Source organism: Oncorhynchus masou, chromosome 33, assembly GCF_036934945.1.
Source record: "Oncorhynchus masou masou isolate Uvic2021 chromosome 33, UVic_Omas_1.1, whole genome shotgun sequence".
Classification (NCBI taxonomy): domain Eukaryota; kingdom Metazoa; phylum Chordata; class Actinopteri; order Salmoniformes; family Salmonidae; genus Oncorhynchus; species Oncorhynchus masou.
Genome location: NC_088244.1, coordinates 10063239 through 10078678, shown reverse-complemented (window position 1 = coordinate 10078678; position 15440 = coordinate 10063239). Strand labels below are relative to the sequence as shown.

Below are 15440 nucleotides of genomic sequence, written 5' to 3'. Positions count from 1 at the left end.
CTTCTGACTATGTTCATTATGGTAAAATTATATTTCCATCTGATTGGAATTACCATGCTTCTCCAGGTGAAATTACTCACTGTTGGAAACACGCGACGCCATGCAGACGCAAATTAACTTCCAATACCCTGTCTGTGATGTTGCTTGAAATGCAATTAACAGGTGATGACAAACCATGGAGGAGAGGAGAGGAGGAGAGAGGAGAGGAGAGGAGAGGTGGAGAGGAGAGGAGAGAAGAGGAGAGGGGAGGAGAGGACAGGTGGAGAGGAGAGGAGGAGAGGAGAGCAGCGAGGAGAAGAGAGAGGAGAGGAGGGGTGGGGAGAGGAGGAGGGGACAGAAGGGGACAGGAGGAGAGAGGAGATGAGTAGAGGAGTCGAGAAGAGAGGAGAGAAGAAAAGAGAGGAGGGGAGTGGAGGGGAGGAGAGGAGGAGAGAAGAGGGGAGAGGAGGAGAGAAGAACAGAGAGTAGAGGAGAAGAGAAGAAAGGAGAGAAGCGGTGAGGGGAGAAGAGAGGAGAGGAGGGGCGAGGGGATAAGAGAGGAGGGGCGAGGGGATAAGAGAGGAGAGGAGGGGCGAGGGGATAAGAGAGGAGAGGAGGGGCGAGGGGATAAGAGAGGAGAGGAGGGGCGAGGGGATAAGAGAGGAGAGGAAGGGCGAGGGGATAAGAGAGGAGAGGAAGGGCGAGGGGATAAGAGAGGAAGGGCGAGCGGATAAGAGAGGAGAGGAGGGGCGAGGGGATAAGAGAGGAGAGGAGAGGCGAGGGGATAAGAGAGGAGAGGCAAGGGGAGAGAAGAGACCATTTAATGAAGTGTTTGGCTCTTCCCCTTCTCATTTCTGCTCCCACACAATCCCGTTATGTCATCATTAATAGGCAGATACAATACTGTAGTGTAAACAGACAGCACAGAGCTGCAGTCTTACAACTATACCGATTCTGTTGACACTTTCTCTGTCATGTGTTTTTTAATTAACATATTTGATGTCAGATGGAGAAAAAGAGTACAGGTGTCAGAGGAAATCCATCAGGATCCAAGAGAGAAAGTTACAGATAGAGGAAATCCATCAGGATCCAAGAGAAAGTTACAGTCAGAGGAAATCCATCAGGATCCGAGAGAGAAAGTTACAGATAGAGGAAATCCATCAGGATCCAAGAGAAAGTTACAGATAGAGGAAATCCATCAGGATCCAAGAGAAAGTTATTAACAGTGAAAAATGCCTTTAGAGACAGGAACAAAAAGCTGTGAGAGAAAGGGAGATTGCTTGGTTAGATTGGGGACTCTACTATTCAATGGTCAATCTTGTTAATAAATATCTGAGTTCTTAAAGTTGCAGGTGTGTTAGAGCTGACGGCTAGAGAACTGTCACACCCTCTCCCCCACTGTCCTTCATTACCAAGGTGGGATGGAGTGTGTATGTGCGTGTCCCGGGGGACAGAGCTATGGCAACAGACCCGACTCAAAGCCTAATCACCTGAAACACAGCTGTTTGGTTTCAAAGCCTGGTCGTCCTAAGAGATAAAAGCACCTCAGTAGGTCCTGTCTATCCTGTCTAAACCCACGGTGAGAATCCAACCTACAGGGTATACCCAGCCTCCTCTCCTCTCCTCTCCTCTCCTCTCCTCTCCTCTCCTCTCCTCTCCTCTCCTCTCCTCTCCTCTCCTCACCTCTCCTCTCCTCTCCTCTCCTCACCTCTCCTCACCTCACCTCTCCTCACCTCTCCTCTCCTCTCCTCTCCTCTCCTCCCCTCTCCTCTCCTCTCCTCTCCTCTCCTCTCCTCACCTCTCCTCTCCTCACCTCTCCTCTCCTCTCCTCTCCTCTCCTCACCTCTCCTCACCTCACCTCTCCTCACCTCTCCTCTCCTCTCCTCTCCTCTCCTCACCTCACCTCTCCTCACCTCACCTCTCCTCTCCTCTCCTCTCCTCTCCTCTCCTCTCCTCCAGAACAGAACACAGCAGCTCATTCTCTGTTTATAGCAGCAGGTGATCAAGAGGATACAGAGCCTTTTTAAGTAGATTCTCAGACACACCAATTTACTGCTCTTTACTTATAGAGGTGAGACCCAAAGATGAGAGACGGATGGAGTGACTAATCAAGTGTTGTATTTTCAGTGCTGACTGTTATGCTTGTACATTTGCTTCAGTGTCTTCCTGGCTACCTACCTGTCCCAGCTGTTGGCAGGGTGTCTGGTACTCTGTTCTCTGACACAGGTCCTTGACCCGCTGGTACTTAGGCAGGAAGTTCTCCTCCTGGGCCACGTCCTTCCCTGAAGACGCATCACGCATGTGGAGCAACTTCCTGTGGAGAAGGGACACACAGTCATGGAACTGTACACCAGGTTGTTAGGGTCCTGCATGCTGATGAGCAGTGACAACATATCCAATAAACCACAGCTTCTCAGGCATTATCACTTACGTGACGCAGCTAATGACATTAGCAGAGGTTGCATTGCCAGATATGGGTTTGATATCAAGTATCTGTAGGATAATATTTAAGGCAAGAAAGACATGAAATAATGAGGCATTGAACACTGTGACCTCTCTCTCTCAGATGAATGTAACCAGATGATTTAATGGGCACACAGACAGAGACATGAAAAATAGACTGTGGTGTCGTTATGTTAAACAGTGAGATGAGTGGCGTGGCTGGGCCAGCGGTAAGATGTCGGTAAAGGTTCAAATCCGGCCTGCTGCCGGTGAACTTCACTCCCACTTTCTCTCTCCCTCTCTCTTCCTCCCAGCACAGCTCTGCTCTCCTCCATCCCACCCCATCCCTCGACCTCCTCTCTTCCCCACAGCCTCTCCTTCTATCCCCACAGCCTCTCCTTCTATCCCCACAGCCTCTCCTTCTATCCCCACAGCCTCTCCTTCTATCCCCACAGCCTCTCCTTCTATCCCCACAGCCTCTCCTTCTATCCCCACAGCCTCTCCTTCTATTCCCACAGCCTCTCCTTCTATCCCCACAGCCTCTCCTTCTATCCCCACAGCCTCTCCTTCTATCCCCACAGCCTCTCCTTCTATCCCCACAGCCTCTCCTTCTATCCCCACAGCCTCTCCTTCTATCCCCACAGCCTCTCCTTCTATCCCCACAGCCTCTCCTTCTATCCCCACAGCCTCTCCTTCTATCCCCACAGCCTCTCCTTCTATCCCCACAGCCTCTCCTTCTATCCCCACAGCCTCTCCTTCTATCCCCACAGCCTCTCCTTCTATCCCCACAGCCTCTCCTTCTATCCCCACAGCCTCTCCTTCTATCTCACAGCCTCTCCTTCTATCCCCACAGCCTCTCCTTCTATCCCCACAGCCTCTCCTTCTATCCTCACAGCCTCTCCTTCTATCCCCACAGCCTCTCCTTCTATCCCCACAGCCTCTCCTTCTATCCTCACAGCCTCTCCTTCTATCCCCACAGCCTCTCCTTCTATCCCCACAGCCTCTCCTTCTCTCCCCACAGCCTCTCCTTCTATCCCCACCGTCATTGACACAATCTCTCTTCAATAATGTCAGAAAATATACCCTTAATTAAATATATATATAAAAAAAAACTGAAGAAACAGTGAGGTGATATTCTGTGACTCACCCTCTTTCCACCAGGAACGAGTCTCTCCACACCTTCCCTTTCTTATTCACCTGGAACCTGACAACCAGGAGCGATAAAGACAGACCCATCAGCCATCTCCTTCATTGACCAGGTGCTACAGTCAGAACACCATGTAATAACGCTTGATGAAATGATCATTCTTACACTCTGTAGAGCGACAGCCTCCAGTGATGATATAATGCAACAGGTAGTGAGGGAGATAAAAAAAAAAATACAAAAACCAGCCCTGGGTCAATCTGAGAGGAAAAACAATCGATAGCACACTTCAGGTGTTCTTTTGGATGAGGACAGGAAAAAAGAAAGTGATCGAACGTAGAAGAAAAATCAAGTGGAAAAAAATCGGTCTCTTCCCTGAGTACTTTGACCTTCTCCTGGCCTGTTGCTCAGATATGAGTTATTGATCCATCGGCCTACAGTGCTGCACCTTCTCTCCTCCCTCCCCCTTTCTCTCTCCCTCTCTCCTCCCTCCCCCTTTCTCTCTCCCTCTCTCCTCCCTCCCCCTTTCTCTCTCCCTCTCTCCTCCCTCCCCCTTTCTCTCTCCCTCTCTCCTCCCTCCCAGCACAGCTCTGCTCTCCTCCATCCCACCCCATCCCTCGACCTCCTCTCTTCCCCACAGCCTCTCCTTCTATCCCCACAGCCTCTCCTTCTATCCACACAGCCTCTCCTTCTATCCCCACAGCCTCTCCTTCCATCCCCACAGCCTCTCCTTCTATCCCCACATCCTCTCCTTCTATCCCCACAGCCTCTCCTTCTATGCCCACAGCCTCTCCTTCTATCCCCACAGCCTCTCCTTCTATCCCCACAGCCTCTCCTTCCATCCCCACAGCCTCTCCTTCCATCCCCACAGCCTCTCCTTCCATCCCCACAGCCTCTCCTTCTATCCCCACAGCCTCTCCTTCTATCCCCACAGCCTCTCCTTCTATCCCGACAGCCTCTCCTTCTATTCCCACAGCCTCTCCTTCTATCCCCACAGCCTCTCCTTCTATCCCCACAGCCTCTCCTTCTATCCCCACAGCCTCTCCTTCTATCCCCACAGCCTCTCCTTCTATCCCCACAGCCTCTCCTTCTATCCCCACAGCCTCTCCTTCTATCCCCACAGCCTCTCCTTCTATCCCCACAGCCTCTCCTTCTATCCCCACAGCCTCTCCTTCAATCCCCACAGCCTCTCCTTCTATCCCCACAGCCTCTCCTTCTATCCCCACAGCCTCTCCTTCTATCCCCACAGCCTCTCCTTCCATCCCCACAGCCTCTCCTTCTATCCCCACAGCCTCTCCTTCTATCCCCACAGCCTCTCCTTCTATCCCCACAGCCTCTCCTTCTATCCCCACAGCCTCTCCTTCTATCCCCACAGCCTCTCCTTCTATCCCCACAGCCTCTCCTTCTATCCCCACAGCCTCTCCTTCTATCCCCACAGCCTCTCCTTCTATCCCCACAGCCTCTCCTTCTATCCCCACAGCCTCTCCTTCCATCCCCACAGCCTCTCCTTCTATCCCCACAGCCTCTCCTTCTATCCCCACAGCCTCTCCTTCTATCCCCACAGCCTCTCCTTCTATCCCCACAGCCTCTCCTTCTATCCCCACAGCCTCTCCTTCTATCCCCACAGCCTCTCCTTCAATCCCCACAGCCTCTCCTTCTATCCCCACAGCCTCTCCTTCTATCCCCACAGCCTCTCCTTCTATCCCCACAGCCTCTCCTTCCATCCCCACAGCCTCTCCTTCTATCCCCACAGCCTCTCCTTCTATCCCCACAGCCTCTCCTTCTATCCCCACAGCCTCTCCTTCTATCCCCACAGCCTCTCCTTCTATCCCCACAGCCTCTCCTTCTATCCCCACAGCCTCTCCTTCTATCCCCACAGCCTCTCCTTCTATCCCCACAGCCTCTCCTTCTATCCCCACAGCCTCTCCTTCTATCCTCACAGCCTCTCCTTCTATCCCCACAGCCTCTCCTTCTATCCCCACAGTCTCCCATCAGGCCAGCAAGCTAGCCTCCAATGCCTTCGGAACAATTTCACAGCTATCTCTCTCTGATTACAGCTGCAGAGCTAGGAAAGAGAAGAGAACACACACACACACACACACACACACACACACTTGGAGGGAGGGAGAAGGATTATTTATTTTCTTTGATATCTTTTTTCCCCTGTTAACGATAGCAATATCCAGGCTGGGCAGGAGGAAGAGGTGTCGCTGGGATGTCAACTGATGTCATGGTTACCTGGCAGACTGAGCCAGGTTCAAAGATTGGTGCGGTGCCACAGTTTTGAGGAAAACTCATTGGTCAAACCCAGGTGTTAGATTGGGCTCTTTTGAAGTAATTTTACCAGAGTAGAGCAGGAACCCTGAGGGAACTCAAACCTGTCAGTGGCCTGTGCCAATGTACGACTCATATTCAGTAGAACCACCTAGAGCAAGGGTACGGAGCCTGTTTGGTTTTCCTGTTCTCCCTGATCATTTCTGGCACCCACCTGGTGTCCTAAATCAGTGCCTGATTAGAGGAAAATCCTTTTAAAAGCAGTGGAACTGGCTTCCATGTCCAGAGTTGAATTTAAGGGCCCTAGAGGATATGCAGTTACTTCTGTCAGTGATCTATGGCCTGCCAACATACAGAATACACATAGTTATGGGCAGGAGTTGTAGGTCTGATCCTTTTTACACTGTATATAAATGATAAAGGTGTCACGACTTCCGCCGAGGTGGGCTCTCCTGTTCAGGTGGTGCTCGGCGGTCGTCGTCACCGTCCTACTAGCCACTACCGATCCCTTTTTCGTTTGTCTGTTGGTTTTGTCTTATTAGTTTCACCTGTGTGTATTTTAGTTAATTAGTGTCCTTATATGTAGTAGGTTGTCCCGCCCTTGTTTTGTGCGGGATTGTTTTTGTATTCATGCCATTTGGTGGAGTACTTGTGTTTTATTCTCCGGTCTTTTATGATCCTGTGTTGGATTATTCACCCTGTGTGTTGGGTTGACCGTCGTCTTTTGTGCATCGGAGAATAAACTGTCAAATCACTGAAACCTGCTCTCTGCGCCTGATTCCACCCACCTTGGTACATCGTGACAAGTTGATCCTTTTCTGCTCCATACCTGTTGACTGGTCTCTCTACGTCCAGCAGTTTGAGGATGGACTTGCCGTCCATGTCCGGAGGGACGTCCAGGCCAGCGATGTCCAGGATGGTGGGCGCCAGGTCAATGTTCAGCACCACGTGAGGGTTGCTATGGAGACGCAGGGGGAGATAAGGGGACAAGGTGATTACGGCGCATGTCAGATGGTATCTGGTTGGTTAACGTCAGCTGATGAGAGGGATGGAGAGTGAGAGATGGGAGCGACCGAGAAACGGAGAGAGAGAGAGAGAAAGTGTGTGAGAGAGAGATGGAAGAGAGAAACAAAGAGAAAGATATATATGTGTATATATATATATATACAGTGCCTTGTGAAAGTATTCGGCCCCCTTGAACTTTGCGACCTTTTGCCACATTTCAGGCTTCAAACATAAAGATATAAAACTGTATTTTTTTGTGAAGAATCAACAACAAGTGGGACACAATCATGAAGTGGAACGACATTTATTGGATATTTCAAACGTTTTTAACAAATCAAAAACTGAAAAATTGGGCGTGCAAAATTATTCAGCCCCCTTAAGTTAATACTTTGTAGCGCCACCTTTTGCTGTGATTACAGCTGTAAGTCGCTTGGGGTATGTCACTATCAGTTTTGCACATCGAGAGACTGAAATTTTTTCCCATTCCTCCTTGCAAAACAGCTCGAGCTCAGTGAGGTTGGATGGGTAAACCACTTCGCCAATCTTTTTGGCTCTATAACAAAGAACAAACAGCAAAAACATATACATGATCAAATACAAATCTTAGAATCAACTATTAAAGACTACCAGAACCCACTGGATTCTCCAATTACCTTGAATGAACTACAGGACAAAATAAAATCACTCCAACCCAAAAAGGCCTGTGGTGTTGATGGTATCCTCAATGAAATGATAAAATATGCAGACATCAAATTCCAATTGGATATGCTAAAACTCTTCAACATCATCCTTAGCTCTGGCATCTTCCCCAATATTTGGAACCAAGGACTTATCTCCCCAATCTACAAAAGTGGAGACCTTGGGAAAATTCACTGCATTATCATTAACAGCAGACTCGTACATTTCCTCTGTGAAAACAATGTACTGAGCAAATTTCAAATTGTTTTTTTTACCAAATTATCAAACGACAGACCACGTATTCACCCTGCACACCCTAATTGACAATCAAACAAACTAAAAGAAAGGCAAAGTCTTCTCATGCTTTGTTGATTTCAAAAAAGCCTTCAAATCAATTTATCATGAGGGTCTGCTATACAAATTGATGGAAAGTGGTGTTGGGGGAAAAATGTGACATTATAAAATCCATGTACACAAAAAAACAAGTGTGAGGTTAAAATTGACAAAAAAAGCACACATTTCTTCCCACGGGGCCGTGGGGTGAGACAAGGATGCAGCTTAAGCCCCACCCTCTTCGACGTATATATCAACGAATTGGCGAGGGCACAAGAACAGTCTGCAGCACCCGGCCTCACCCTACTAGAATCTAAAACCGAAGTAAAATATCTACTGTTTGCTAATGATCAAGGAGGGCCTACAGCAGCACATAGATCTTCTGCACAGATTCTGACAGACCTGGGCCTTGACAGTAAATCTCAGTAAGACAAATATAATGGTGTTTCAGAAAAGGTCCAGTCGCCAGGACCACAAATACAAATTCTGTCTAGACGCCATTGCCCTAGAGCACACAAAAAAATATATACCTTGGCCTAAACATCAGTGCCAAAGGTAACTTCCACAAAGCTGTGAACAGGCAAGATGGAAATTCTATGCCATCAAAAGGAACAGAAATTTTGACATACCAATTAGGATATTTCAAAAAATACTTGAATCAGTTAGAGAACCCATTGTCCTTTATAGATGTGAGGTCTGGGGTCCGCTCACCAACCAAGAATTCACAAAATGGGACAAACACCAAATTGAGACTCTGCATGCAGAATTCTGCAAAAACTATCCTCTGTGTAGAACGTAAAACACCAAATGATGAATGGAGAGCAGAATTAGGCTGATACCCGCTAATGATCAAAAACCAGAAAAAATACGTTAAAATCTACAACCAAGGAAGCGATTCCCAAACCTTCCTTAACAAAGCCATCACCTACAGAGAGATGAACCAAGAGAAGAATCCCCTAACCAAGCTGGTCCTGGGGCTCTGTTCACAAACACAAATCACTTTTGTATATTATCAATTTCACTTGCTTTGGCAATGATAACATATGTTTCCCATGCCAATTAAGCGCCTTGAATTGAATTGAGAGAGAGAGAAAGAGAGTAGAGGGGTCAGGTGACAGATCATAAACATGTGAAGCTGACAAATATCTGCTCCAGAGATCTAGAGTCCAGACACAAGAGAATAGGAGGACTCTCAGGATAGACGGAGAGGAAAAGGGAGGGGGGGGGGGGTATTCAACCCTTAGGCTCTGTAGGCCATTTGTCCAGTCATATCAACCATACACCGGATTCCTTTCACCTTTCTTCCTTCCCTCCAAAAGTAAATCCCCCATCTTAGGCTCGCTCCCTTCACTCCCTCTATTCATTACTAAGCTAAACTAATGGAATTGTTTGAAGACAACCATGAATTTTTGTACCACTTTAGGTAGAAAAAAATATCAAAAAATTATTTGACAAAATATAGAATGTGTCCTTTACTACTATAGCCCATATAAAAGCATTAAATAACACATTCATGTAAAAAATAATAATAATAAGAAAACAGTACTTCATAAGGAATAAGGTTTTGAAGTATCTGTCCTATATCTAGGAGATATAAGAATGCTCAGGAAATGTTTTTTTTGGACACATATTTTTAACCCCTTATTTCTGATGAAAAAAAACCACCTCCATACTTTCATTCCTTTGTATGGGTTACCTTCAGACGAATCCCATGACAATTGTGGGGGTCATAGAGCAAAACACCATTGTTTTTCCGCATTATACCCTGTGTGTTTATAGCTGCATTTTCTGTCTGCCTGTTGCCAGCTCGACTTGTCTTTGTCGGGTCGTACCAGTGTGTATTTTCCCATTTTCCTCTTTCTCAAGTTTTGTTTTTAGTCTTCCTGGTTCTGACCCTTCTGCCTGTCCTGACCCTGATCCTGCCTGCTGTCCTGTACCTGTCTGCCTCTCCTGGATTACTACGAACCTCTGCCTGCCCTCAATTTGCCCTCTACCTGCCCTCGATTTGCCCTCTGCCTGCCCTCGATTTGCCCTCTGCCTGCCCTCGATTTGCCCTCTGCCTGCCCTCGATTTGCCCTCTGCCTGCCCTCGATTTGCCCTCTGCCTGCCCTCGATTTGCCCTCTGCCTGCCCTCGATTTGCCCTCTGCCTGCCCTCGATTTGCCCTCTGCCTGCCCTCGATTTGCCCTCTGCCTGCCCTCGATTTGCCCTCTGCCTGCCCTCGATTTGCCCTCTGCCTGCCCTCGATTTGCCCTCTGCCTGCCCTCGATTTGCCCTCTGCCTGCCCTCGATTTGCCCTCTGCCTGCCCTCGATTTGCCCTCTGCCTGCCCTCGATTTGCCCTCTGCCTGCCCTCGATTTGCCCTCTGCCTGCCCTCGATTTGCCCTCTGCCTGCCCTCGATTTGCCCTCTGCCTGCCCTCGATTTGCCCTCTGCCTGCCCCCTGTGTTAAAATAAACATTTTGAGATTCAAACTATCTGCCTCCTGTGTCTGCATCTGGGTCGTTTCTTGAATTGTGATATAGAGTTGAAGTCGAAGGTTTACACACTGTCACACTGACCATTATTTGCGTTGTTTGTTTCTATGTTTTGGTTGGTCAGGGTGTGATATGAGTGGGCATTCTATGTTGCATGTCTAGTTAGTCTGTTTCTATGTGTTTTGGCCTGATATGGTTCTCAATCAGTGGCAGGTGTTTGTCGTTGTCTCTGATTGGGTACCATATTTAGGTAGCCTGTTTTATATTGTGGTTCGTGGGTTATTGTCTATGTGATGTTGCATGTTTGCACTCAGTATTGATAGCGGTCATGTTCGTCTTGTTTGTTTGTTTGTTTGTTTGTTTGTTTGTTTAGTGTACTTCGTGTTTTTTTCGTGTATCATTAAAAGGATGTATTCACACCACGCTGCGCTTTGGTCTCCTCACTACGATGCTCGTGACACATACACCTGAGCCAAATACATTAAAAATCATTCTTTAACAATTCCTGACATTTAATCCTCGTAAAAAAATCCATGTTTTAGGTCAGTTAGAATCACCACTTTATGTTAAGAGTGTGTATTGTCAGAACAGTAGTAGAGAGAATGATTTATTTCAGCTTTAATTTCTTTCATCACATTCCCAGTGCATCAGAAGTTTACATACACTCAAATAGTATTTGGTAGCATTGCCTTTAAATGGTTTAACTTGGGTAAAATGTTTTGAGTAGCCTTCCACAAGCTTCCCACAATAAGTTGGGTGAATTTTAGCCCATTCCTCCTGACAGAGCTGGTGTAACTGAGTCAGGTTTGTAGGCCTCCTTACTCGCACACGTTTTTTCAGTTCTAACCACAAATTTTCTATGGGATTGAGGTCAGGGCTTTGTGATGGCCACTCCAATACCATGACTTTGTTGTCCTTAAGCCATTTTGCCACAACTTTGGAGGTATGCTTGGGATCGTTGTCCTTGCTTCACGGTTGGGATGGTGTTCTTCGGCTTGCAAGCCTCCCCCTATTTCCTCCAAACATAGCAATGGTTATTATGGCCAAACAGTTCTATTTGTTTCATCAGACCAGAGGACATTTCTCCAAAAAGTACGATCTTTGTTCCCATGTGCAGTTGCAAACCATAGTCTGGCTTTTTTATGGCAGTTTTGGAGCAGTAGCTTCTTCCTTTCTGAGTGGCCTTTCAGGTTATGTCGATATATGACTTGTTTTACTGTGAATATAGATATTTTCGTACCTGTTTCCTCCAGCATCTTCACAAGTTCCTTTGTTGTTCTGTGATTGATTTGCATTTTTCGCACCAAAGGACGTTCATCCCTAGGAGACAGAACGCGTCTCCTTCCTGAGTGATATGACGGCTGCGTGGTCCCATGGCGTTTATACTTGCATACTATTGCTTGTGCAGATGAACGTGGAACCTTCAGGCATTTGGAAATTTCTCCCAAGGATGAACCAGACTTTTTGAGGTCTACAATTTTCTTTCTGAGGTCTTGGCTGATTTCTTTTGATTTTCCAATGATGTCAACCAAAGAGGCACTGCGTTTGAAGATAGGTCTTGAAATACATCCACAGGTACACCTCCAGTTGACTCAATTGATGTCTATTAGCCTATCAGAAGCTTCTAAAGCCATGACATCATTTTCGGGAATTTTCCAAGCTGTTTAAAGGCACCGTTAACTTAGTGTATGTAAACTTCTGACCCACTGGAATTGTGATACAGTGAATTATAAGTTAAATAATCTGTCTGTAAACAATTGTTGGAAAAATAACTTGTGTCATGCACAAAGTAGATGTTCTAACCAACTTGCCAAAACTATAGTTTGTTATCAAGAAATTTGTGGAGTGGTTGAAAAACTAGTTTTTATGACTCCAAGCTAAGTGTATGTAAACATCCTACTTCAACTGTATATGGAGCGTCTGAGTGTCCCCTGGTCCAAGAGGACTTGACACTGAATGGTGATGTTCAACTGACTGTCTAAATCATCCAAACAAATGAGAGCAAAACAAAGTCAATCCCTCTGTGATCAGGCAGATGTTCTCCCATCTCTTTCTCCCATCTCTACCTCATCTCTCATCTCTCTCTCTCGCACTCTCTCTGCCAGTGGTCTTACGGAGGGATCAGGGGGACAGAACAGCTATGTAGAGGATTTGGATGATGTTAGTATGTTTGGATCAGTTCCACGGGGGTTACGTCATCCACAGATCAGCACCCATACAGCCATAAGATACAACAGCCCTTAGAACCTCACCTGGCTCCTGCCTCCACATTGGGCCCTCGGATGTAGAAGGGAACTCGAATGTCAAACTCGTAGGGCATGGACTTGCCCTTGACCAGGCCGAACTGACCAATGTGGTAGCCGTGGTCAGCTGTGTAGATGATATATGTGTTGTCCAGTTCTCCAGTCTCAGCCAGCATGTTATACACCTGGAACACAGGACAGATAGCATGTTATACACCTGGAACACAGGACAGATAGCATGTTATACACCTGGAACACAGGACAGATAGCATGTTATACACCTGGAACACAGGACAGATAGCATGTTATACACCTGGAACACAGGACAGATAGCATGTTATACACCTAGAACACAGGACAGATAGCATGTTATACACCTAGAACACAGGACAGATAGCATGTTATACACCTGGAACACAGGACAGATAGCATGTTATACACCTGGAAAACAGGACAGATAGCATGTTATACACCTGGAACACAGGACAGATAGGATGTTATACACCTAGAACACAGGACAGATAGTATGTTATACACCTCGACCACAGGACAGATAACAATTAACACAGGACAGATAGTGATGGTCTCTGCTAGGACAATGGAATCTACTGATGGTCTCTGCTAGGACAATGGAATGTACTGATGGTCTCTGCTAGGACAATGGAATGTACTGATGGTCTCTGCTAGGGCAATGGCATGTACTGATGGTCTCTGCTAGGACAATGGCATGTACTGATGGTCTCTGCTAGGACAATGGAATGTACTGATGGTCTCTGCAAGGGCAATGGCATGTACTGATGGTCTCTGCTAGGGCAATGGCATGTACTGATGGTCTCTGCTAGGACAATGGAATGTACTGATGGTCTCTGCAAGGGCAATGGCATGTACTGATGGTCTCTGCTAGGGCAATGGCATGTACTGATGGTCTCTGCTAGGGCAATGGCATGTACTGATGGTCTCTGCTAGGACAATGGAATGTACTGATGGTCTCTGCTAGGGCAATGGCATGTACTGATGGTCTCTGCTAGGACAATGGAATGTACTGATGGTCTCTGCAAGGGCAATGGCATGTACTGATGGTCTCTGCTAGGGCAATGGCATGTACTGATGGTCTCTGCTAGGGCAATGGCATGTACTGATGGTCTCTGCTAGGGCAATGCTATGTAGTGATGGACAGGTACAGATGGAAACATGCAGAATGAATAATATATGATGATAATGTATTCCATTTAGCAGACACTTTTATCTGAAGCAACTTACAGTCATGTATGCATACATTTTACAAAAGGGTGGCCCCAGGAATCAAACACAATACCCTGGCCTTGCAAGCGCCATGCTCTACCAACAGAGCCGTAAAGGGAACCTGTAATTAGGGGGTGGCGCCCGGCTCACCTTCTCCACGCTGTCGTCCACAGAGAGCAGGGTCTGCAGCCTCTTCCTCTGTAGCATGTTGGTGAACTCCATGTGGATGGGCTTCATGGAACCAGTGTAACTCATGATCCAGTGCTTGTCCGGGTTCGGGGCATAGTTGTAGCTGGGAGTGCTGAGAGAGACAGGGAGCAAAAGGGTTCAGAGGAGTTCAGTGACATCGTATTGACAAAAGTATATTTTGAAACATTTTGACATTGAGTTTTAAGTTTTATGCTTTAGGTGTAGAGGGATCACTCATAGACACAAAGTCCCCAACGCTATTAACTCTTGATCCAAATATAGCATTAATAGGAAATGAAAAACAGGTAGGTGATTCCATTGATCTTGGTAGGTGATTCCATTGATCTTGGTAGGTGATTCCATTGTTCTTGGTAGGTGATTCCATTGTTCTTGGTAGGTGGTTCCATTGTTCTTGGTAGGTGATTCCATTGTTCTTGGTAGGTGATTCCATTGTTCTTGGTAGGTGGTTCCATTGTTCTTGGTAGGTGATTCCATTGATCTTGGTAGGTGATTCCATTGTTTTTGGTAGGTGATTCCATTGTTCTTGGTAGGTGATTCCATTGTTCTTGGTAGGTGATTCCATTGTTCTTGGTAGGTGAATTCATTGATCTTGGTAGGTGATTCCATTGTTCTTGGTAGGTGGTTCCATTGTTCTTGGTAGGTGATTCCATTGTTCTTGGTAGGTGGTTCCATTTTTCTTGGTAGGTGATTCCATTGATCTTGGTAGGTGATTCCATTGTTCTTGGTAGGTGAATTCATTGTTCTTGGCAGGTGATTCCATTGTTCTTGGTAGGTGATTCCATTGATCTTGGTAGGTGATTCCATTGTTCTTGGTAGGTGATTCCATTGATCTTGGTAGGTGATTCCATTGATCTTGGTAGGTGATTCCATTGTTCTTGGTTGTGATGGTTTAGTCTGTCTTCAATGAACTAGATCTGTATTGTACAAAAATACAACTGTCTTCCGGTGGAGCACCTCCACTGCATACTCCCCTGTGTGTGTGTGACTGTGCGTGTGTGTGTGTGTGTGACTGTGCATGTGTGTGTGACTGTGACTGTGTGTGTGTGTGTGTGACTGTGTGACTGTGTGTGTGACCGTGCGTGTGTGTGTGTGTGAGACTATGTGACTGTGTGTGTGTGTATGTGACTGTGTGGGTGTGTGTGTGACTGTGTGTGTGTGACTGTGTGTCTGTGTGTCTGTGCGTGTGTGTGTGACTGTGCGTGTGTGTGTGTGACTGTGTGTGTGACTGTGCGTGTCTGTGTGTGACTGTGTGTGTGTGTGTGACTGTGCGTGTCTGTGTGTGACTGTGTGTGTGTGTGTCACTGTGTGACTGTGCGTGTGTGTGTGACTGTGTGTGTGTGTGTGACTGTGCGTGTGTGTGTGTATGTCTGTGCGTATGTGACTGTGTGTGTGTGACTGTGCGTGTGTGACTGTGT

The 15440-nt window shown here is 46.9% G+C and overlaps 1 protein-coding gene across 10 annotated transcripts in view; it reads right to left on the bottom strand.

The window, feature by feature from the left end:
- The window catches only part of LOC135527803 (extracellular sulfatase Sulf-2-like), a 322483-nt gene that overhangs the window by 25139 nt on the left and 281904 nt on the right, over positions 1-15440 (bottom strand). For 7 of the 10 annotated variants that reach the window (XM_064956384.1, XM_064956383.1, XM_064956385.1 and 4 more), the window contains 5 exons: positions 13966-14116; positions 12583-12758; positions 6669-6797; positions 3569-3625; positions 2158-2293 (listed from right to left, as the gene is read on the bottom strand). In XM_064956384.1, coding sequence (XP_064812456.1) covers positions 2158-2293; positions 3569-3625; positions 6669-6797; positions 12583-12758; positions 13966-14116 — 649 coding nt within the window. Of the gene's footprint in view, positions 1-2157; positions 2294-2410; positions 2749-3223; positions 3626-6668; positions 6798-12582; positions 12759-13965; positions 14117-15440 lie in introns of those variants that run through there. The other 3 variants (XM_064956386.1, XM_064956392.1, XM_064956391.1) reach the window with 3 other exon arrangements.